Source organism: Micropterus dolomieu, linkage group LG21, assembly GCF_021292245.1.
Source record: "Micropterus dolomieu isolate WLL.071019.BEF.003 ecotype Adirondacks linkage group LG21, ASM2129224v1, whole genome shotgun sequence".
Lineage (NCBI taxonomy): Eukaryota > Metazoa > Chordata > Actinopteri > Centrarchiformes > Centrarchidae > Micropterus > Micropterus dolomieu.
In genome coordinates, this window is record NC_060170.1 from 10,044,381 (window position 1) to 10,069,267 (window position 24,887).

Consider the following 24,887-nt stretch of genomic DNA (forward strand, 5'->3'; position numbering starts at 1 on the left):
TAGCCATATTCTCCTAGTGGACAGTTTTTGGAGGAGACTGACTTCGATCCATCTCGCCATTAAGAGCAGCCCAGACATCTCAGGACATTATTTTTATTCACTTCATCGCCTCAAAAGAACAAAGGTACACAGTCCTGCATTCTGTAAAAGTGAGTTTGAATGCTGACATGGCTCCAACTTTGATACATTATTACTGCCGATAATCTGAACATCCAAGCGTGTCTGAGCTTCTGAGTAATTATGTTAGAAAATCTTTTACCGTATGTATTGAGATAGAGAAACTATTTATTTAACACAACTTAGATCTTCTGTACTTCCAAACTTCAATCTGAGCAAAAAGTACATAATCAGCCACAACAGGTGTTCAGTTGTTTTAAGAAAATAAGACTTTTATGACAAATTTCTTGGTAAGATTATTGAGTTGTTGACAAAATGTTAACCTGCAAAGTAACTCAAACTAACAGATCACTTTAGTGGTGTAAAATATTTTAAAATGGAAATACTCCAAAGTACCTCCAAAATTGTAAAAGTACAGTACTTTTATATAAATATTACTTTTGTCCACTGAAGTATATGTCATATGCCATAGCAGCAAATGAAAATGTGGCAACACATTTAAATTACAATTAAAGCAAATGGGGCTGATAGTTTGCAGCAACCCCTAGAAAATATAATATATATAGTATAACAATAATATAAATCTGTTTCAAGATCTGGCAGCAGTTTTACCAATAAATCACAAAAAGAAGCTTCAACAGGAAAGACCATCTTATTATTATGGTGGAGTCTAAACTCCTAAACTTCTGGGATCTTTTGCTAGTGGTGGAAAGTTACTAAGGTAACTTAAAGAGGTATAAGCTACTTCAGAAGTCATAAAATTGTTCAGATATTATCAATAAAAAAACAACTTCACCTGTGCATTTTACGGGCTCACGGTAATCACAAGTCTGGAGAAAGCGAGAAATCTCCTTTCTGTAATTGATTTAAATTTTTAAACATTTTTAGACCTCTTGAGAAGGTACATGGACAGAATTGCAGATATAACCCAAAAGAAACCAAAATAAAGCGGACAGTTGTTGTCAGGTAATGTGTAAATATAATTTGTATACTATGCAAAACAAATGTAATTAGTTAATCCAGCCATCTATGTTTAGGAGTATATTCCCTACTGGTTTCCTGTCATTCTTTGACCAGTATGACTGTGAAAATAATATTAAATAGAATCATAGGTGGTATTAAAAAGGTAATTTTAGTTTGGTGAACACTGTAGAAACCCTGAACCAAGATAACCAACATTCATCAAGAATGTTGTTGCTTACTTTTCTTTTTCAAGCCCATATTTTCTCACATTATTCTATGCATAGTGAGCTTAGAAGTATGACATTATGTGATATGTACTGTATGTAGAATTTAAACATGCGTTGAAAAAGTGGAAAAGTATCTGCTGCTTGAAAACCAAAAGTATAGACAGACTATTTGCAATTTTACTGTGAATAATACTAGAATTTCCAAGGTCATCGGAAGATATAAAGGACTGGAGAGAAACCAGAGGATTTGCAACCTCTGTAATGACAACCGTCTGGAAGACCAGTACCATATTTAGTTTGACTGTAAGAATGTAAGAAGGTAGCCTAAATTGATGGTTTCTGACTGATGTTTTGGGCTTTCTAAAAACGTCTCACTAATTCAGATGTCCGGCTAATTCCTCTGTATGAGCTCTGTGTCCCGCCTCCCCAGGGAGACTTAAATCAGCGTTTCTGTGACAGGACGTCTGAGTGGCAGCAACGCCCCCAATCAGCACCTAATAATAACTCCACTCAACAGAGGTCAGCTCCTCCTCCAGCTCTGAAGGGGCCCTGCTGGAGGGGTTTCCTCTGCTAATATACACATGAGAGCCAAGATGAGTGAGTGAAATGTGAAAATATTTGCACAAACTTATTATTGACATCATAAGTTGAATTTGTGTCATGGAAAACTATTAGACTCATTATAATTAAGACATAAATCTAGTGAAATCTGACAGTTTCAGCCAATCAAGGCACAGACAGGGGGACTCCAAACAGTTTCGGGGGAGGCTACCTGAATGGAAATATTAGTTATTACATTAGTCATCAAAAGGAGATCACATAGAATAGCCTAAATGTGTGTTATTTGGTGAAAGAGAGAGTTCAGAGATGCAGTATAGCTTTGGGGAAGTTTACCGTCTGTCCCGGAGTCTGAAGCTAATAAATGCTTCAGGACAGACCTTTTGTAGTCTGATGTTATGTCAAACAGGAATATTACAATAGATAATTGTTGAGTCTCTTTTGGATCAAATAACATTATCATAACATGATAATGATTCCATAGAGAAACTAAGACAAAAAACTAACAGCTTTGTCTGAGGGGAGGCCCACAGTCCCAGACTTTGAAAACCCCAGTATTATACTAAAGTTATTATCAGGACTCGCAGGAAAGATGCAAAATAACTACAAACAGTAGATTATTGATAAACACTGTCAATACTGCTCTATCTCGACATGCTCTTTATGTTTGACTCTTCTAAACTAGAGGAGTAAATGTAATGTTCTTGTAGTTACGCTCTAACAATTCACACGTAGTAAATCAAACTTCAGAATCGACACTACAGCAGTAGTAAAAGTACGCAAGTATAAGTGTAACAAGTTGTGGAAACATGACAACACACATCATTGCAGCTAGGGGACCATTAAAATAATTTTTTTATCTTGTGGGGGGACATGACCAAAGTCTGGACCAAATTCATCCAATAGTTGTTGAGATGTTACCTTAACAAGTCAAAAATGTCAACCTTATGGAGGCGCGAGAGGAATAGTTGTCTGATGACCATGAATATCTGTACAATTCTTCGAAGTTGTTGATATAGTTCAGTCTGGACTAAAGTAGTGGTATAAAGCATTGCCATTAATGGACAAACCATAAAGCCATATACGGTGAAACATTAATTAATAAATTAATAAAAACGGAGATGTACAGCCTTTAATCATTCATCTACTGTATAACCAGATAATGCAGTCACTGTGAGTTTTAATAAACAGCTATGCTTGATCATTTAACCTGCTTCTTTTGTCTTTTCTTCCAGAAACTTTAGAGATTCAACTTTTCTTAACTTAATGTTATTATTTTTGCCTCAGAGAAATGGCTGTAGAAGTCTCATGTGAAGGATTGTGTACAGAGGAGTGAACTACCTCCACAGGTTCATAAAGTGTTTGTCATCATTTCCTCCTGTGTGTCTACAGCTCTGAGTCGATGTGATCTCTGAACAGATATCTGCATGACTGACTTCATCTGCTGAGCTAAAAGAGTAACGAGCATCAGACAAACTCCTGAGTTTAGTGCCTCTGTGCTTCTGATATGGCATATATAGATTACAGTACTATGGGACTGGTAGTGTAAGATGTAAAAACACTTTGTATTTGACATTGCATTCAATCTATGTAATAATACTATATACTTAACGAGCTATTATATGCTATTCTTGGATGTCTTATGCATTATCTTATTTCACATAAGTTAACTCAATTTAAACTAATTCAGCATAATTTCAAAACATCAGTGTTACGACATGCAAAGCATCAGATCACGTGTCATCACCAGGTGGCATAAATGCAGTATATAAGCATGTTACGTTTGTACTATAATCATTACATTCAACTACAGTACATACGGGTCATAAGAGGTACTTTATGTAGTTAATAGCAGCCTCATAACACAGCCAAAATAAAACAGTAATGTGTCAGCTACAACCAATATTCAAAGATCCCTGAGCATGAAAAAGCGTTAGTCCTGTATTACTGTGTGGATCACATTAGCGCATCACACTCCATGATTGTGTTTTGAGGCCAAAGTAAAGCCATAATTACTGATGGTTTTGTGATTAAAAAACTGTCGAAACATAACTTTTTTTCACAGTAACTACAATTGTAGTTCAAAAGTATTTTCCATGTTGTTTTTTACACTTCATGTGAAGTAATAAAGTAATATTTGGATAGGCTGCAGTGTAACCCGCAGCCATACTCCTCACAGTCCCTTTGGGTTATTTTTCTTTCACATATTGTTTCATTTGAATAATTTTTTGACGGCTGGAGAATTGAAACTGAACTTAAGTATTTAACGATAAAAAAAGCAAATATAAGAGAATATAAGTATAAGTAAGTACACATGACTTTGCAAAGCCGAATCTTGTTTCATAGTATTTCCTACACCAATAACCATTTTATGACCCCTGAGGAGGATGCAGGTTGGTAACCCCTAGTTACAGTTATGACCCTATTTTATGGTAGGATTACCCAAGAACTTCAAATTGGATTGAATCTAAAGACCAAAAAAAAAATTAAAAAAAACAAGTGTCTGAAGATATGTCAATATGTCAGATTTAGGAAAATAACTTGAGAATATTCAATAAGTGACTGTGTTGATGACCATATAAATTGATCAGTAGGACGTGGCTTCCAACCCCGGGAATAAAAAGATGATTAAAGGGATAAATAAGAAACAAAATTGTGTTTGACTTTGGTCCAGATTAAAATGTCTAACAACCACTGGACGGATTGATATGAAATTTAGTGCAGACATTTGTGGTTCCCGGAGGATGAATCATGATCACTTTGATTGGTCCCCTGATTTTTCCTTTAGCGCCACCATGAGGTTGACATTTGTCTCAGCTGATGCAGACATTAGCCAGTGGTCTTTATCCTGAAGCAGTGTTGACCTTTGTTGGGACTTAGGGAGAGTCCAGAATATAGAAGTAGCCTATGTAGCTTATTAGCTGTGTTGCACTATTTGCTTTTATTTAACCTCCCTTGTCAGAGTAAAAACTGTTCCACAAAAGAGCAGGTTGACAGTTTTGTGGCAGGAGTTAATGGCACAAATATGTCTTTTGAATAAATGTTGTTAGCTAATGGTTAGCTTGCAGGCTAACTACAGGAGTTCACCCCTGCAAATATCACCATACAGACAGGCCTATAATCGGTCTTTGTAACCCATTTAGATTTTCTTATACGTTTTTGTTTTTTATCCATGGTATATTTCATTCTGGTATATTTCTGTTTATGCTTTTATTTTATAGAAGCCACCTGTGCTCCTTTTATGGTCGAAGTTAGGCTATGTGATAATTGCCTACAGGCCTAGGCTACTGTCCTTCTAACATACAATGTCACTATATCTAATAAAGAACATGTAGGCTATTTCTTGTAAATTAATCTATTTTGTGTTTAATATTAAATGCACAAAGGACTTCAGCATAAAATATTTACAGTCTTTCCGCATCTTCAACTTGCAGTGCATCAAATGAAAAAAAGCCAATTACAATGCACCCTGCAGTATAAACTTTTATTCCGGTTTGTGTTTTACTCTTTATCAACGAACAACATGAATAAATTTATTATGCATTGTGGTGTAGGCGTGCACCCGCCACCTCCCACTCCCACAAATCTACTCGGCCGGCACAAACTGCAAAGCCACTATAGTCACCTTGAAATTTCCTCTGCTATTTTCCAATTAAAAGCTTAATAGCCCTGGAGACGGGCTTCATGTGGGGAAGTTTACCGTGCTCTTATTCTCTGTAAGCCGCGCAGCCTCGGATCCCATTATTTGCTTGAATAAACCTTTTTTACGGTCAGAAATGGGCCCCGGCTTTGTCCGGTGTTATGTTTCAATGCCCTCTATTAGTCCAGCAGAAGGGACATATCAGCATCCTCGACATAGTTCCCAAAGGGCTTTTTATACATGTAGAGACCTAATCATCTAAGTTATGTACGATTGTGTAAAAGGTGCGAGAAGCTACGAGCGTTTTGTCCGTATCCAGTCTTCGAGCCTGCGGGCCTGCAGGCAACGGGGAGGGTAATAATGTACAACCCACGTCCTGACTTTTGAATGCGTTATGCTCATGTTGTTTCCTAAAAAATAACCTTTGGGGGGATGTATATGTAAAGACTTCCGAAGCAGAAGTCAGAATTTTGACAGCTGAGATGTCAAATTTTTGATATCATTAAAGAGTTGAATTTTTGGACTTACAGATCTTTTAAATAGGCTAGCCTATTTATGATGCTTTTCAGTTTAAATGTTAATATTGCATTTTTAAAATGTGAATGTTATGTGTCAAAATGTTTAAATGGTCATGTGTTTCATGCAGAAACTCAGTCCTCCATAAATTTAAAGTGTCTCATCATTGACAGCTGAGATGTCCAAATTACTGATATTCTGCTCAAATGACCTGCTGCATATTTTAAAAAAAACTGATAAGGCACTGACTCGGTCATTAAGTCCTTTAACTGCCCTGCATTTGTTAATGGACGTTTTTTTTCAGGTTGTCTGTTTGCAGGCCAGTTTTGACTGATTTTTGTTTATTTTTAGCATTAACAGAGTAAAATAGTTGAATTTGGACCTTGACTTTCAAACCTGCAGATTTTATTTCAAGTATTAATGGTGCTATTTTGGGATTTAGTGTTGAACTGTTAAAACTGAAATTGTATTATATGGGCTACTTTTAAAATAGGCCAGCAGACAATGCACTGACTCCTGTGGATTTGTTCTTTTAACCCACTGTGATGTTCTAAAGGATGTTTGTGTGATGCAGGAACTCCTGCACCCTGCATCCTGCAGTCTTATTAAATGTCCTACAGGCCAGCTGTTTCTGGAGGTAATGGTGCAGTTTCTCATTGATAAAGCTGAAATCACCTTTGAAGAATCTCCTTTGAGCTACAGGATCAAAATCTTAAAATCTCTAAACCACTGAAATTACATGGAGATCATATATGTTTCCACTGCAAACCAGAATGTTTCTCTTCTTGGGTCTTGACAGACGTGTTTCCCTGATCTTGACGTTATTGTCCCTCCCATTTTTGAAGGAAACTTTACAAACGTGTGAACCTTACAGGAAAACATGTGGGGTTATCTGATCCTCTGGCAGATTTTCCCCCGCCTCACATGGACATTTTTTGCAGCGTGCAGGCGCGTTGACGCGATTGACAGCGTTTGGTTACTCGTCTCCATAAGTGCGTGTCAGCCTGATGCATATCTGTGCTGTCAGCCGCGGGAAAGGTGGATCCTCCAACACCTCTTATCCTCATCCTGTCATGCGTGTGGCAGAGCAGCTTCATCCAGCTCCATCTCTCGGACAGCAACATTCCCGCCCCGCCTCGCCTCTCGGCAGATGTAACTTGTGCGTCCTGGAAAACACAGCGCGTCTGACATCATGAATGGCTACGGGTCCCCCTACCTGTACATGGGGGCTCCTGTGTCTCAGCCCCGGGCCCCGCTCCAAAGGACCCCTAAGTGCGCGCGATGCCGCAACCACGGCGTGTTGTCATGGCTCAAAGGTCACAAGCGCTACTGCCGCTTCAAGGACTGCACCTGCGAGAAATGCATCCTCATCATCGAGCGGCAGCGCGTCATGGCGGCGCAGGTGGCGCTCCGGAGGCAGCAGGCCAACGAGAGTCTGGAGAGCCTCATCCCGGAGTCACTCAGAGTGCTGCCCGGTATCGGTATATCCGGAGCCAGCGAGGGGAACCAGGGAGCCCCGCCGAGGACAGAGGAGCTGGAGCTGAGGTGGAACAGCGCAGAGGCGGTGCAGGCCGGAGCACAAACATGCACAGGTGGGAGAAGAGCTGCGATCTTTAAATGTTTACATATCTGTTAAATAGGCTAAGTGATTTTATTTGATGAGATGAAAATAATGAAACATTATGGAATGATTTTCTTTAGCAGAAGAAAAAACAAATAATGACAGAGGTCATTTTAAACTATTACTGCTGGGTTGCTACTAATAATAGAAATAATCGCCTAAATGAACCACGAAGTGCCAGATTCACGCAGGGCTACTTTACCAATATATTGTGTGAATTTATGCTTTCACACAATGGAAAATTCTGTTAAAAAATGGGATTTAGATGTTTAATCTGTATTTGGGTATATTTACAGTAAAATACAGTGATGCTGTCATTTGTGTCCATTTTAAAGTAATATTTCAGTTACAGAAAAGCAACTCAAACATAATTTCCTTGTTATTGTTGTTGTTATTTTACATGTTGCGTTATTTGGGAATGCCACATTTGCTAATATGAAAGGACGAATTTGTTGTAAATCATCAAGATGAGATCTGAGAGATAAGACTTTATTGATACCCAGGCATGTTACAACAGGGCAAGAGGCTTAGAGAAATGAAAACAAATAGGTCTAAATGGAAAATAATGTTGTTGGGTTTGAAAACTTAAAAATAAACTTAATATATATATATATATATATAATCATAAGCTAGGTAAAAAAAAAAAAGGGGCCTATTTGTTTCATGCAATGTTAACAAATTATTTTGAAAAGCGTTTTTATCTTAACAAAAGCAACAAACCTCATTTATATTTTGAGTTGTTAATAGAGGTTGACATCTATTCATTCTTGCAGTATCTGTAGCCTAATACATTTATTTTTAGGCTGGCTGTTATTCAAGTACTGCAACGTAACGGGTAGTAGGCTATTATTTGTATTTATTCATTTATTTATTGAAAATGTCAGGAATATTTTCTCACTTTTTAAAAACAAATTATTTAAGACAATAAAAATCCTGGTCATTTGAAAGCTGTAACACTCTATGTTTTTAAACATCAACTGTTGCCTATCTTATTTTTTTTCAAATTGTGTTTAGGCAATTTCATCGCGTTTTAGGTTGTAGCCTGCTGCTCAATATTCCCGCACTTACACCAGTATAAAGCCTAATTACTGAATAGCCTTTTCCACTGTGCAGATTTATGTTTTTCCACGCTATCCTATTCACCTGACTCCACTTTGTTTGTTTTTCCGACACTAAAACATTTGGACACAGGCACCGATCAGCTGACTCCACACACCAGCCCCATTTTCTCCCTGCCACACAGAGCTGAGTGGTTTAAAAGATTACAGTGATCAGCGGCGGACAGCACCAATCGAATGTAATCGCCGTATTTCTTGCAGGAGGTCAACTTCAGATGAAATGTTACCGAGCAACAAGCGATCTGTTTACAAAATGTGGTCAAAAGGCATCGACGGTAGATTCCTCACTGACACACAGTCAGCACTTTGTGTTAACAGCTTTGGAGACGAGAAAAGAAAGTAAATCCACATAAATCGTTGTGTTGGAGACAAGCTGACAAGGGATTAATTGCATGTTACGTTTCCTCTTGGGGGGAGCTTACAGCGGATTGGCTTTGCTTTAAATGGACCAGAGGTTTTGCATGAAGAGGTGCAGAAAAGAAAAGTTTCTGAAGTCATATTAATTCATTTAATAGGCTACCCCGACAGATTTGTGCATGTCTTTCTTGCAAGCTGAATATTTGTCTTTACCCTCTGCGATTCCTGCCCAAACCTGTTCCCTGACTGTTTGCTCCTTTGTCCAGCAGAGCCGACAGAGGACGGTCCTGATGAGGGGTCAGGGGGTGAGAACGGGGGGAGCTGCAGTGAGAAGGAGCAGGACCCGGTTAGCTCCCCTGAAGGCTCCAAACCAAACTCCTGCTACACCCCTGAGCCTCCAGAAACCCCCTCCCACACGGAGGAGAGCCGCTACAGCCTCCCCAAAGCCGGTAGCGTTGAAAAGGAGTCCAAAGCCGAGAGTCCTCAGAAGTATCCCGTCAGCCCCGCAGAGCAGAGCGTGCTGATTGAAGGCCTAGCCGGCTCCATCAATCTGCCCTTTAGCCTCCGAGCCAACAGGCCGCCGCTGGAGGTTCTCAAGAAGATCTTCCCCGCTCACAAGCCTCCTGTCCTCGAGCTCATCCTCAGAGGCTGCGGGGGGGATCTAGTGGGGGCCATCGAGGTGCTGCTGTCCAGCCGGAGTCCTGATGGGAGCGCGCACCCGCACTCCGACCCGCACCCGGACGCCCTGGTGCTGCCTTCAAACGGACATCTGTTCGAGCACACGCTGGGCTCCTACCACCCGGTGTCCTCCTCCGCCAAATGGTCGGTGGGCTCCGCTTTCCGCGTCCCCGAGTCCCTCCGCTTCACATCCGATTCCGCTACGGGCGTGGTGTCCACCGGCCCGCTGGGTGTCCCCCTGCAGCACCCGTCCTTCCCTCAGCCCACGCGCTACCCGCTCATGTTGCGCAACTCTCTGACACGCAGCCAAGCCAACCCCTTCGTGCACAACGACGTGACTCTGTGGAATACCATGGCTCTGCAGCAGCAGTACCAGCTCCGCTCGGCGGCCCAGTATGTGTCGCCTTTCTCCCCCGCAGCACCCGCTGGCCCAGGTGGGTCCGTGTTCCGCAGCTCCCCCATCCTCTCCTCCAGACCCTCAGAGGAGCAGCGCATCAGCATCCAAGAGGAGAGCTGCACGCTGGGATCCAAACCCGGCCTGTACTCCCCCGAAGAGGAGTACGAAGAACGCTCCGACTCCGCAGACTCCCGCATCCTGAACTCATCCACCTAGTAGGCCTATAGATGCTGGTGATGGACTGATGATTGTTTGAATTGAACTGTGTCATACAATCACCCTTTGATAAGGTGATGTTAACCCTCTAACATCATGCTTTCTAGATGTCACGTGGACACGACCAAAACGGATGAATGTAACAGACTCACGTTGTTTTGAAAACTTGTCTTCTGTTTCATGTATGCATGTTTATTACTGTGAAAACTTTCAATGTAAGGATCATCAATGCATGTCAAGAGTATGCCAAATAAATCAGAGTTTCCCAAATGGAATATTGTCTTTAGTGTTACTGACTACCAACTAATTGTATTCCAGGTATTAGACTGAATTTATATTCAGTTCAAATGCATTTTATTTATAGAGCCTCAATTCAAAGCAGAAGTTATCTCATTGCACTATAGAGCAGGTCAAGAACATAGGCTACTCTTTGTTATATTATTTACAGAGACCCAACAAACTCCACCATGACTCCACCATGATCTTTAGTGACTAAAAAGCCCTGTTGTATTTGTAAGTTTAACTGAGGGAGGTCTTGTTCGATAATCATGCATTTCAAAACATAAAAACAAATTAACATTAGTACAGTAATTGTTGTGTGTATGTATGTAGGCTATGTGTGTATACTTGTGTGTGTGTGTGTGCGATAGATAGATAGATAGATAGATGCATGGGTATTGCACAGGTGTGCCCTAGGCTGGCCACAATAAAAGGCCACTCGAAAATGTGCAGTTTCACTGTATTGGGGGGGTCCGGCGGGGCTCCGGAAACCAATCAGTATCTGGTGGGACCACGATTTGCCTCACGTAGTGCAACACATCTCCTTCAGATAGAGTTGATCCGGTTGTTGATTGTGGCCTGTGGAATGTTGGTCCACTCCTCTTTAATGGCTGTGCAAAGTTGCAGTCAGGTCGAGACCCTGATGAGGTCCACGAGCATATAGAGCTCACATGAGACGGTTCCTGACAGTTTGTGCAGAAATTCTTTGGTTATGCAATCTGATTGTTGCAGCAGCTGTCCGGGTGGCTGGTCTCAGACGATCTTGGAGGTGAAGATGTTGGATGTGGAGGTCGTGGGCTGGTGTCGTTACATGTGGTCTGCGGTTGTGAGGCCATTTGGATGTATTGCCAATTTCTGTCAAATGCCTTTGGAGATGGCCTATGGTAGAGAAATTAACATTCAATTCACGGGCAACAGCTCTGGTGGACATTCCTGCAGTCAGCATGCCAATTGCACGCTCCCTCAAAACTTGACGTGACATCTGTGGCATTGTGCTGTGTGATGGACCTGCACATTTTCGAGTGGCCTTTTACTGTGGCCAGCTTAAGCTTATAAAATGTTTCCGGTCGTTTTCAATTCTGCTTAAAAGAGGCATATATATGTAAACTCATTATGCTGAAAATAGTATGGACCGGTATCAGTGTATTCAGAGTTACCATGTGCAGGTGTTAGTCCAAGAGTATGCATCTTGGTTAAAACTGAAAGATTAAAGAAATTCACATTGAAGATCTGCAATGGTGAAAGTAGCTCAGTGATCATAAAATCCTAAACTTCTGATATATAGCTACAACACAAGTAGATACAAGACCCTGCTGTAAACAGACCACAGCTGACTTTTAATTTAATACCATATTTAAACAGAAAATATTTCAGCATCCCGATTCTTATAGTGTTCAAAAGCTGAAGCAAATGGGCTGCATCTTTAGTCTGCTATTTTGCTGACAACAGGACTGAAAACATGGCTTACATCTTACGTATGCAACAAAAATAGACGGACAATGTAAAGATTTCAATTCTGTAGCGATTTCACTTTTTTCCCTAAAACACACATTTGTACAATCAGAATGTAATCATTAAAATAAATTAATCTGGAGTTTGTGAACTCACTGGCCATCTCCTTTCAAATAATGATTTGCTTTTGTTTTGCATTACAATATTATGAGACATTTCTTCAGTCAGTCTACTTTTGAGGCTTGATTTGTGTGTGGAAGAAATATTCAGATCTTGTACTTACTACACTACTAGTGTAGTCCTGCATTCAAAGTTTTATGTACAGGAGTATTGGCACCAACATATACTTAAAGTTGCACAAGTAAATGCAGTCACTATGCAGAATGACCCATTTGAGAATAATGTAGATTGTATTATTATAATACTTTGTATGCATTAATATGAAAATTACTTTAATTTTTCATCTTTATTTACTCTGCTGGGCAGCTTGTGATTTGCCCCCGGGATCAGTTAATTATTAACTTAATCTATAACAATACATACATATACATATCAAATAAATGTAGCAGAGTACAAAGTGCAATATTTGCCTGAAGCAGAAAATGCAATTACTCAAGCACTAACTTTAAATTAGTCTTATTTAGAGTCTAATACATTTACTATTTTAATTTAACTAATTGTTACACATAAAGAATACAGAAACAGATATTTCAGTTTACCCTTCACAACATCTTTAGATGAGTATTGAGTATTTCCTCATCTGTTCTCCTGTTTCCTGGTTTCTCCTTTGGTGTAAACCTTTCCAATGCTGCCATCTAGTGGTGAAATTCATCCACATCACGTTTACTTCACAGAGCTCATTCTCCTTCCTTCCTTCCTTCCTACTGAGATTGAGGAATGATTTGTACATTGCAAGATGAATGAATAATATATTTGTTGGAATAAGGAATATGGCTGGTGGTCTGCCCCGCTCATCCTCAATACTTTAAGTCACATTTACCTTCTTTTTGCTGTCTGCTTTAACAATCATGGATAATTGTATGCAAATTATGTAGAGCTGCTGTCCATAATCCATAATAAATGAAGTTTGGATGCGGATGTCATGCTAAGTAGTTTTAAAGGTACAGTGTGTTATATTAAAAACATTCAAAAACATGAACTAACATGATCAGCAGAATGTGACCAATATGTTGTTGTTCTTTCCTAAGCACATACGTTGTTGTGGGACAATTGACAATCGACCTAAGTTGTCGTTTAGGAATGAGAACATGTTGAATTTCTAGATTCAGTTTATTCATTAGCTTTTATAAAATGCATTAGTTGCAGAGAGAATCATTAGGAGTTTGTGGAGGATTTTCAGGTTTTCCAGAGGGATTGTTGAATTTAGTTTCATATATAAAATGTCTGATCAAACTGCCCTAATGACACACATTCCTATTTACCACACAGCTTATTAATGGATGAAAAACTGAACAGACATTACAACAAATCCTAGATGTGAAGTTGAGTGAGCAGCTTTAGTTTTAGTCAGACAGACACATGTAGTTCATTTCCTCAAGTATTGTACTTTAGTACAAAGTTAAGGTGCTTGTTCTTTGCTTGAGTATTTCCATTTTATGCAACTTTATACAAAATTATACTCCACTATAATCAGAGCAAAATGTACTTTTGCTACATTTTATCTTACAGCTTTAGATACTAATTACGTTGCAGATTACGATTTTTGCACATAAAACAAATGGAGAGCTTATAAAATATGATGCTTTATTATAAAATGAACTGCTACTGTAACTATACACACAAGTACAACTGAAAAGATGAATTGATTGACAGAAAATTAATGGCAGCCATTTTGATAATCGGTAAAGTGATTCCAGCTTTGCAGATGTAAATATTTGCTGCTTTTCCTTCTAATTATTTTGAAATTTGGATTATTGGTTCTGCAAACATTGTCAAAGTCACTATTTTCAGAAATTTTACAAACCACCAATCAATCGAATTGATTACTAGAAAAAATCATAAGCAGATTAAAAGGAAAATATTTAGCTTCTGCAACAGTAAAATCCTGCTTTTACATTAATGCATCAGTATATAATATAATATATAATACTATAACAGTCACACAATTTTCTGTGTGAGATCAGAGTGCTTTTACTTTTAATACTCCTAAGTAGATTTTCCTGATATACTTTTACATTTTCAGTGCAGGACTTCTGCTTGTAGAGTATTAGTACTATCTGAATTCTTTCTCCTCCACTGTCTGCAGCTTAAGGACACGTCCTCCTGTTTGTTGCACATGAGCCAGGTCGAGGTGTCAGACAGAGACAAATGTCGTCCCGCCTGTTTTTGTATTCAGCTGCATGTGTTGTCAGTCCATCAGAGGCTAATTAACATAACAGGATCCCCAGTGATCCCACTCTGCTCTTCTGGCTATACGCAGCTCCTGTTACACTTTACAGCCTGCACAGCGGGACACTTCCAACAAGATGCTGTTGTTTCAATCAACCCCAAAAGTAAACTGGACAGCGTGTGAGAAAGTGTCATTATGTGTCTGTGTCTTTCTCCAGGTTGTGCCCAGTAAAAGGGATGAACATCAGTTAAAGCCTACTGAGTAATTTCCACAGACAACACCTTAAATAAACACTAAGATAAAGAGGTGGTGACACGACATCTTAGACAGAGACACTATTGTTTTAGAAATACAAGTGGAAGAGTGGAGCTGTAAAACAAACTACATGAAGCAGATTTAAAAAGTCACAATGAGAATATTAGCGTGCAATAAATACCACAAGATCACTATAAATTCAGAAAATGCTGTGATGATCCTTCACAGTTCATGAAAGTCTTTTAGTAACACCTGGAACACCTTAAAGATTTCCTGCAAACTCCTCAAGGATCACTGGGGAGCCTCAAAGACCCCTGGAACTCAATTTAAAATGCCTGGAATTCCTTTAAGGGTGCCTGGATCTGGAACTGGAATTCATTCAAGGATCCCTGAACCTTCCTCAAGGACAGTGAAAACGCCAAAAAGATCCCCAAACTCCTGCAGCAACCCTTGAAATCCCTTCAATATTGCCTCCAATCCTTTCAAGGAACTCCTTGTGATCCATGCAACACTGAGAGATCCCCAGACCATTGCAAAGACCCTTGAAAATGCCTGGAATCCCTTTAAGGACCCCCCAAACTTCTAAAAGATCCCAGTACCACTGGAAACCCCACTAAAATTCCTTCAATAATGCCTGAAACCTGTTCAAGGATTCCTGGAAACTACACAAGGATCATCAGACCATTTCAGAGACCCTTTAAAACTACCTGGATTTGGAATTATTTCAAGGATCCCCTTTAACTTCTCAAGGATCCCTGGAAACCCGTGAAGGACCTCCTGACCCATGTAAAGACTTCCCAATACCACCGGAGACCTCTTCAAGGATACCTGGAACCACCTCAAGAAACTCCAGACCCGCGCAGATACCCTGAATAATGCCTGGCATCCATTTAAGGATCGACTGGAACTCTTCCTGAATTCCTCAAGGATTTACTGCCCTCTTAATAGGGACCTGGAACTCTTGTAGGAATACACTGATTCTCTTCAAGGACCCTTGGAACCACTTTAAACATTCATAACCACCTAAAAGCCCCCTTGAGCCTCTTCTACTCCCTCTGACATACCCCTGGAAGCCCATTCAAGGACCTCAGTAGGCCGCTCCTCCCCACACAGAATGAGCGAGCGGACACAGCCAACACGTTTCACCTGGAGGGTCCTGCTCCGTGCGGATCCTCCTGTCCCACCGTCCAGCCTGCTCTCGACATCAAAGCATTCTTGATGTGGAAACGGCAGCCCGGGGTGGCCGGTCGTAACCTCCGCAATAAATTAAGACGAAGTGGCAAATAAAGCTGCACCTGCAGGCCTGACGTCTTCACCTCCAACACATGGAGGAGCCGTTAAGAGGCAGTGGAGGAAAAAAGGAAGAGGAAGACAAAAGCTGGTGTTGCTCAGTTTCTTTAAAGTGGTTTCTTGAACTCCTGAGCTAGAATAATTTATAATAATAGAAAAAGGCACATAATATAGATTTAGGCGACATAATTTAAATTATGGAATCGGAGATAAAAAGACATGACGCAGTTTGTTAGCTAAAAGATGTCAGTGTGTTTTAGCAAGCTTAACCAAGCTAACTAATTAGTTATGATAGCCAATTATAGGCTACAAAGAAAGAAAACCCACACATCTCCGGACACAACAAGAGATTTATAAGAGCCTCACTAAAAATGTCCTAAAATGAATATTAGAGACATTATAAAATGAATGATAAAGCCATAATTGATGAAGATACCGCATAACAGGAAAGGCTAATAGGATATTATAATTGCAGCATGAATTTGTTTCGTTTTTGATATGAAATAGGCCTAAGTAGGCTATAAGATATGAAATGAAGAAAATAAAAGGCATTACTCAGTTTTAAAATGCCACACAGGCCCTAAAGTATCTTATAGCCTAATTTTTATTTTATTTTAATCTATTTCTATGGACAGCTGTCTTGTTGTAAAATTAAGATTGTTCTTTAACTTTAAAGGTCTGAAACAAATTACTGACAAGCCAAGCTACATCCTCATTTTACTGTCGCTTTGTTCATTAATTTCACATTAGACAACAAGTAAGCTATAGCTAAACAGACAAAAGGTTTAAGCAAACATGCTATTTTCAGCTACCATAGGTGGATGCCTGTACAATGTCCTTTTGTCAGTTCCTACGGAAGTCAGTTGGCACTGGGTAAATGCTAAGATGTCTCCTTTTCTTTTTAGAGTCAAGCTTTCAAGCTGCAAACAAAGAGCCAAACATAGAAAGTCACATTCCTCTTTTAAACTCACAAGTCATCAGTCAGAGGCAGCGATGTAGGCTGTTTTACCGGAACAAGTCACATATTTCCTTGGATAAACTCGACCATATCGAATTTAATCCGACTTTTATTTAACTTTTATCACAATATTTTTCTGATAAAGTTAGGCCTACTTATAAGTACACTAGGGAGGACAATGAGAGAGCAGACATGGCCACTTAGTGTAGGTTATGCAGATAAAGTGAAAACAAAGGTTTAAAAATATGAATGTTTTCTTGTGCTTTTATTCTTAGATTGATCAAATATCCGCACATGGCATTTTTTATTGGGTTTATGTTGAGCTATTATGAGCTATAAATAAGATTTAATGTATTAAGATAAGGGACAAGGTGGGGCCTAACAGGGTAGCCTATTTAGAATTAATAACCTAGGAGTAGGTTAAAGTTTCTCTGTGTTATAACGTTTAGGATCAGTTAAAGGTTAAAAGCTGGGTGTATTTTAGGTTGTGTTTTACTTCACTGTTGTGTATAGGTCTCTGCATGCTGACATGGTGTTTTTTTTTTTTCCAGGTGTGGTTGTTGTGAAAACATTGTAATCATCATCAGTTACTTCTGGCAGGAGGACAGACTGTAACAACCTGCAGGACACATTCATCACCTGTCTCTGTCGCAAGGCAGTTTAACCTGTGATCTTTGTAAATACAGGCTACCTATAGAAATCCAACATTTTATGCAGGATTTATTGCCACTGTAATATGCTTATTATCAAAAGGCCCTCCAATTAGGCTAACATTGTCAACAAATTTTAAATTAATTCCTGTGTGACCATTGGATTAAAAATAAACAGGCTATTTTGGATTGTGGAATGCATGAAAAATTAATATGAAAAGGTCAATATATATGTGTGTTTTTTCCATTGAAAGATCAGGCCGGATGTCATCTTTAAAACGGCAATAAGGTGTTGTTGCGATATAGACTCTGCTCATTGTTGATCAATAATTCGTTTATAAACTGGTTGTTCAGTAGCAAATTAGAATTAAGCAACAGCGCCCTACTTAACCTATCAAAAAAGTAATAGGCCTAATTTAGGAAAAACGATTTCTCTCCGGTGGTAAACTAAAAAATATATGACATCCATTAGGCTATAGGCCTACACATCCATAAAAAAGACAAAGGAGCCACTGATGGCATGCAGAGAACGGTCACTTCAAGCCAGCTTAGATTTAGATGATTAGCTAAATATATGGGGGCTGTAATATCTTCATTAAATCAGGAAGCAAAACGACAGTAGCCAGTAGGCCTACTTTTTATAGCCTACTGTTTTGTAGCTCCAGAATCTATTACCCTTCTGAAAATTAAATTCGTTACTAAGGAAAGTTAAGCCTAATGAAATTACTGTTAACTGTTTAGGAAAATTAATGTTGCCCCCGCCCACCCCGCGTCAATAGCTGCTCTCTATTGGTCTGTGCGTGTTTAGAAGCAGCCAATCAGTGGGCAGAGAGCACAGACTGAAGCGGTTCATAGGAGTGGCGCTCTGCGTGTTTTCTTCAGAGGAAACTTGGATCTGTTCAGCGCGTGACACTCATTTATCCACTCAATTAACAGCTAATTACAAGCCTATTCTGAAACCCGGACTGTGTGTTTGTCTGTGCGTGATTCATCACAGTCCTAACTACGAGCTCAGTGCTGTTAAACCCTGGACGGCTGAATCAACCTCTGGAGGTAAACTATTATTTTTGTTCCTGGTTGGTTAGCGAACTGGAGAATATTTAATACAGTATAGCCTACTAAACTCTGTGGGGTTTTACCAAATCACTACATGAAAAAAAACAATGGATTGCCAACAACTTAACCGACTATATTTTTGGGCACATGCAGAGAGGAGCGATGACCGAGAAGTAGGGTTAGACTATTAACGTAATAAATCATACTAATAATGGTCTCCTTACGTGATTTATTTTACGCTTCTAATAATATATTTTCATATTTCTTTACTCCGTTTTTCTAAAAGTTGTAGGCTACAAAATAAAGTTTAATATCTTCGATAGGCCAATAAACTGCAGCAGTCATGTAGGTCCATATCGATGGTAGCCTACATTGTAATGACAGACGGACTGAGTAAAACTTATTCTCCTGTGCGCATTCTAGATTTTAAGGAAGATTTGTTTTCAGCCGATTTTTAGCAGATCAATAAAAAAAAAAGCCATTCATTTGTTGTTGTTTTTGTAGGCTAGGCCCCTACATGAAAATTTCCCCTTTCTGTGTGAAGAAATTTAGTTAATATCAGAGGCAAAAAAAATCTGCCTTAGATGATAGGCCTATAGGCTAATTAAAACTGTTTAGTTTTCCAAGGTGGAAGCAATATTCTTTAGAGTGGGCTATAAAATTGGCTATAGTATTTTGTAAGGAGATGATAATTTTGCCTATTCACAGGTCTAAATAATTCTTGTCTCCAGACATAAACTGGCTATAGAGACAGTCGGCGGGGGACTCGGGCAGACATGTCAGACAACGCCTGTTGCGACTTTGAAATCGACGTGGAAAGTCTGGAGACGGAGAGCGATGACCTGGCGGACTCCTCCAGCCGCCCCGGCTCGGCACCGCTCGGCGCCGCCGCCTCCGAGGACGACGGAGACGGCAGCAAAGGCGACGACAAGCCGGGCCCCAGCGGCATGTGTCCGGGGGACCAGAGGAAGCTGAGCCGGACGCCGAAGTGCGCTCGCTGCCGCAACCACGGCGTAGTGTCCTGCCTGAAGGGACACAAGCGCTTCTGCCGCTGGAGGGACTGCCAGTGTGCCAACTGCCTGCTGGTGGTGGAGAGACAGCGTGTGATGGCGGCGCAGGTGGCCCTGAGGAGGCAGCAAGCCACGGAGGTAGGCCGCTAGTGCGTGTGGACAGGGACGTGTGAGTGTGTGTGCGGGTGAATGTGTTGCCTGTACCCGTGTGTCCATGGGCTGGTTATATAGCGCTGCTTTCAACTGTACATAAACTAGGCCTACCAGAGGTTAAAGTTTTGATGAACCCAAGTGCTTATATTCAACTCAGACAATACCGCTGTCCTTTGTGTAAGCTACTGATTAGGCTATGCTAAAATAACACACTATTAAAACATCAAATCCAGTCAAGTGCACTCAAGCATCCAAGTGTATTCCCTCAAGCCTCTCTAGCTGCCTTTATTTGCTGTAGGGATTTCCAGGAGATGTTGATCTTGCTTCTCATAAATCAGTTTAATTTACTCTGTGAATTCAATGGCTCAATAACTGCTTTCTATACACACTGCATCAAATGCCTACTGTTACTTCTCAGCTAGAGGGGATAATGTTAAACATGTAAAGATGTTTTTAAAACATACAGTAAATTCAATTTAAACACACTCATCTTTTAATAAATATTATCATTATTTATTGCATATGTATGTGTGGCCCACTCATGATTATGGTATTTCCAACAGCATTTGGAGAGTTTGATAGTTACTGTAATTTCCCGGCCTTACAATGAACTGTGGCCTTTGGATTGCTGTGAAAATGTGACTTTATTTAAGGTCACTCTTACTACAGACTGCTTCAGTGAGAATTAGGTAATTTGCCTAAAATAATCTTCATAATTAAGCTGTTTGGCCTTGACTCCATATTTAATTGCTCTTTTTAGTTATTTGGGCTTCAACATCAAGGGCACAATTTATGACCATAATAAGATAGAAAAGAGAAACCTTTTTTCCTGATAGCCTATATTTACACACACACACACACACACACACACACACACACACATACATATATATATATATAGCCTATCAACATAAATATAATTCTGGTTTCTTGAACTGGTGTATTTAAGTAAATAATCCAGGTGAAGAAATGAAAGAGCCTGAGCTGATATTATGACCCTGATTATCAATTATGAGTTAAGTGAACATGAATTATCAAACAGAAAAACACAGCTGGAAGATCCTTAATGAGATATGTTGCATGGCGTCAAATGTAAACAAATAGTACCATGTGATTTTAGTTTCACTCAGTGGCATTTGTTTTTCGACTGCACTAGAATTACACGTTCGCCACCTCAGAGTCTGTGCGGATTTAAAGTCAAGCATTATAGCTGTTTAAAAAAATACTGTTTTGTTTTTCCAAACAATCTTAAACTTCCAATTTTGGATGCATGTTTAGATATAGTATCAATATAAGTTTAGTTTGACTAGATTAAGGGTCAGTGTTTGGCAATTAATATAGTTATTTAACGTGCACTACTTATATATCTCTTAGATTGACTGAACATCAGTGGTAGTGGTGTCTCAAGATACTTGAGGGGTTCTTAATGTTGTCCCACTAAATTAACAATCATTATCATATAGAAATAAAAGCGTATTGACGCAGCTTAATTAGCGACTATTAAAAGAAATGTTCTGATCATAGTTTCTCTCGCTGTCGTACTCTTTCCCCAACATACTGTAGACAGTTTTACATTTCCATCTTTACTTTAACAACACAAATCTCCCATGATTTCCTCAAAGCAAAACTATTTGGTGTCTGTGGGCCTCAGATGTTGTGTTTTGACTGCGTTGACATTCAAATATTTGAGAATGTCTGCTGCAGGAAAGTAATGAACCACATCAGTTGTGGTATTTTAAATGATGATACCAGATGGACGCTTTTCTGTTTGTGTGTGTGTGTGCGCAGGGTGTGTCATTTGTTGTGTGTGCTTGTCAAGATGAAATGTTTATTACACAGTATTTTATTAACTTTTATTACACAGTAATGCAATCAGGTTTAGTTGTAAAACAGTTGAAAATTGTTTGTAATTTCTCTCTCTTTTTGTATCATTAAAATGCAAAAACAATCAATGTATTTACATATTATTTATCCTTAACTTTAGGGAAATTGGTAGGCCTACATCTTACATTCAATTGCTAACCATAGTGATTTATAGCTTTAACCTATTTAAAGGCTAACTGTTTATATCTGTAAGAAAAACAGTATTATGAACCATATTTTAAGTAGGTTATTAATAAGATGTTGGATTATATTATCAAAACACATGTGACTTTAGCTGTGACAAATCATGTACTTTTAAAGGATCTATAAAAACATCTTGAAAGCACCTCTTTAGTCATTTTTTTGTTTTTTCAATTTATCAGGATAAGAAAGGAATTTCTGGGAAACAAATTCCAGCTGAGAGGAGGACGATTTATCAGCGGCATATTCGACCGTCCACCATGCTCGCCAAAAGCATCCTCGAAGGTAACAAGAGAAAAGCAACATATTTTATTCCTTTTGCATTAGATGATTCTGATTTTTTTTTCGTGTTTCTTGGCTCATCGTCGGTCCCTGTTTAACTCTGATAAAGCCTCAGTTTCTCCTGTAGCTTGTCTTGGATTTCTATATTTTTTCCATTAACAACACCAAAACACTTATAAGGATTTTTTAACTTGCTGGCATGCAATCATTTCACTAATTATCATCTCCAGCACTGTCACACCAAGATGATTTAATTATTGAGTATGATTTCTGTTTAGATTGGAAACTCTCCTTTGTTGCAGTTTGCATGTTTGTCAGTGTTGTGAAAGTTTCTGCATGCATGCTTGACATCAGCTATAATCCAAAACACATTGGCTGCCATAAACTTTGAATTAAATGGGGGTTCTTTTGATGACAGGATACTGTCCGGTGCAGTCTGATCCATTCCTGGCGTCCAACCCGTCTCTTCCCCCGCCACTGAGCGATCGCATGAGGAAGAGAAGGGCCTTCGCCGACAAGGAGCTGGAAACCATCATGCTGGAGCGGGAGTACAAAGAACGAGAGCTGCTGGAGAACAGCCAGGCGGCCACGGCTTCACTCCTCTTCCCTAACAACATGGTCCACCACGCCGCTGAATATAACTCTTACAAGACGGCCTACTCACCCGCGACTCAGGCTGAGCCGCAGCCCAAAGAGCTATGCAACTTCCTCGGTCCTAACTGCCTGGATCTGTCCATGCAGTATCCCGCCGGCTCAGCCAACGTCGAGCTCATCTCCTCCAACGTCAGCGTGGCCACCACCTATCGCCATTACCCGCTGCAGCCATCACGAGGCAGCTTCATGATGTGGCCCCGCGGTGCAGCCAACCTGGGTGACGCTCTGCTGTACCAGCAGTGCCTGTTCAACGCCACGGCGGTGCAGAACATGAAGCCAGGTGCTGTGTGGGAGCCCAAGGTGATGCCTGCCGAGAGCCAGCCGCCAGAGCAGGAGACGGCGGCTAAACTAGAAGGATCCCGAGCCGCTGCACTGCAGGACTCATCAGACCCTCAACGGGCTGATCCCAAACCTCCGGGTGTCTCCCGGGGAGGACAGAGGGAGTGCTCAGCCTTTTCTCCCCCTAAGAGGAGCTTTGGACAATCCTTCCACAACAACTCTCATTCCCAACACTCCAGCCAAGTCCTGAACAAGCTGAGCAAAGACAGCACTAAGCTTTCCATGAAACTCAACTCCTTTCACTCTCTCATTCAGCACTCGCTGAGTGAAAAAAACAGCGGCGAGGCCGGGCCGGAGCATAGGGCTCCATACTGCAAAGAGCTCTTAGAGGAGGCCGCCCGCAAGTTTAGGGAAAGCTCGGCTATAGACATTCAGACCGTCAAAATCACTGACCGGTACGCCAAAGACTTTCCGTCCAAGCCTGTGGGGACCAAGATGGCGTCCAGTGAGTCTTTGTCCTTCTCTGTGGAAGCCATACTGAAGAGACCCACACCTGCCATGAGTCGAGCATTCCATTAATTCCCATTAAGTCTTTTCTTGCACTATAAACGTCAGGTTTGTCTCAGTTAGAGGGCGTCTCAAGTTGGAGTTTTGGGGTCAAACTAAATCTTAAACACACAGACACTACATCAGAAATTAGACCAGCTAGAGATTATTTTTTTCCCAATGTAATATTTATGTACAGTATATTATACTTTACATGTGCATGTTTAATAACTTTATTGTGTAGAGTATTTAAACATTATCCCAATGTTTTCCTCATGTCAATAAACTTTATAAGACTGAACTCTTTCAATAAAAAGTCTTGCATTTCATTTTATACTGAAGTTAGAGACATGTTTAACTGTGAACAGGTTTTTGTTTAGGTCAGAAGTTAGTCTGCACCCACTAATGAAACACTATGGTTTTTACATTCATACAAATACCAGCAAACCAATGTTTACTATTTATCATTCAAAATGTTAACTAGGATAGAAGTTAAATTAGGCATTGAGACTTTGTAGACCTTTTATATCTTATTCTGAAATTGTGAATTTTGGTAAAATAAAATGTATTTATATGAAATATAAATATTCAGTTTGCAGTGTGTAATTGAAAACCGTTATTACCAATTTAAATGACACATTACCTCCTGTTTATCATAAGGAGAATCTGAATACAAAAAGCATATATTATGGCATACTTTATTGAAAAAAGTGAATTTAAATTTAAAAATGCTGGTCAAATGTTGTTGAGTTTTGCTATTTGTTGTCACAAGTCCTCCAGAAATACCTGCGTCATATTTTTTATTTTTTCACTTTGGGGCTCAGTTTATTATTATATTATAATTATCTCTGAAGAGTTATCTCTGAAGCAAATCTTTTTTCAGATTCTGTGCAAATCTTTGGGAAATCAAATGATGTCACAATATCTTGATAAATAATAGTCAATACAATCAAATGTAAAAGTGTTTTACGTTAATTTGAGAGCAAGTATTTTACTTTCCATAACAAAAGGACTTAAAGCCATGAACTCAGCCTCAGTGAGAGTCAGTAGCATGACATTGCTGGATTGTTTTTGTTTTTTTATGACATTGTTCATTTGCATAAACACAAAACACACAAATGAAGTGTGGATGTGACTGAGTGGATGAGCACTAACTGTGTTCTCCCGAGAGATGAAACATGATATAAGCCTATAAATCTGT

The 24,887-nt window shown here is 39.7% G+C and overlaps 2 protein-coding genes across 4 annotated transcripts; both read left to right on the top strand.

Annotated features, from left to right (window-relative positions):
* Positions 1–577: 577 nt before the first annotated feature.
* Positions 578–10,683, top strand: dmrt3a (doublesex and mab-3 related transcription factor 3a). Of its 2 annotated transcripts, none has more exons than XM_046034232.1 (2): positions 578–7,640; positions 9,384–10,683. In XM_046034232.1, the coding sequence occupies exons 1-2, from the start codon at positions 7,214–7,216 to the stop codon at positions 10,406–10,408; spliced, it is 1,452 nt and encodes a 483-aa protein (XP_045890188.1). In that variant the 5' UTR covers positions 578–7,213; the 3' UTR covers positions 10,409–10,683. The 2 variants fall into 2 exon arrangements, with proteins under 2 accessions (XP_045890188.1, XP_045890186.1); XM_046034230.1 differs by having other exon boundaries at positions 578–7,613; positions 9,387–10,683.
* A 3,657-nt stretch (positions 10,684–14,340) lies between these two features.
* dmrt2a (doublesex and mab-3 related transcription factor 2a) lies at positions 14,341–23,987 on the top strand. Of its 2 annotated transcripts, none has more exons than XM_046034229.1 (4): positions 14,341–18,695; positions 19,407–19,846; positions 22,108–22,210; positions 22,626–23,987. In XM_046034229.1, the coding sequence occupies exons 2-4, from the start codon at positions 19,475–19,477 to the stop codon at positions 23,717–23,719; spliced, it is 1,569 nt and encodes a 522-aa protein (XP_045890185.1). In that variant the 5' UTR covers positions 14,341–18,695; positions 19,407–19,474; the 3' UTR covers positions 23,720–23,987. The 2 variants fall into 2 exon arrangements, with proteins under 2 accessions (XP_045890185.1, XP_045890184.1); XM_046034228.1 differs by having other exon boundaries at positions 14,342–18,695; positions 19,430–19,846.
* The last annotated feature ends 900 nt before the right edge of the window (positions 23,988–24,887 follow it).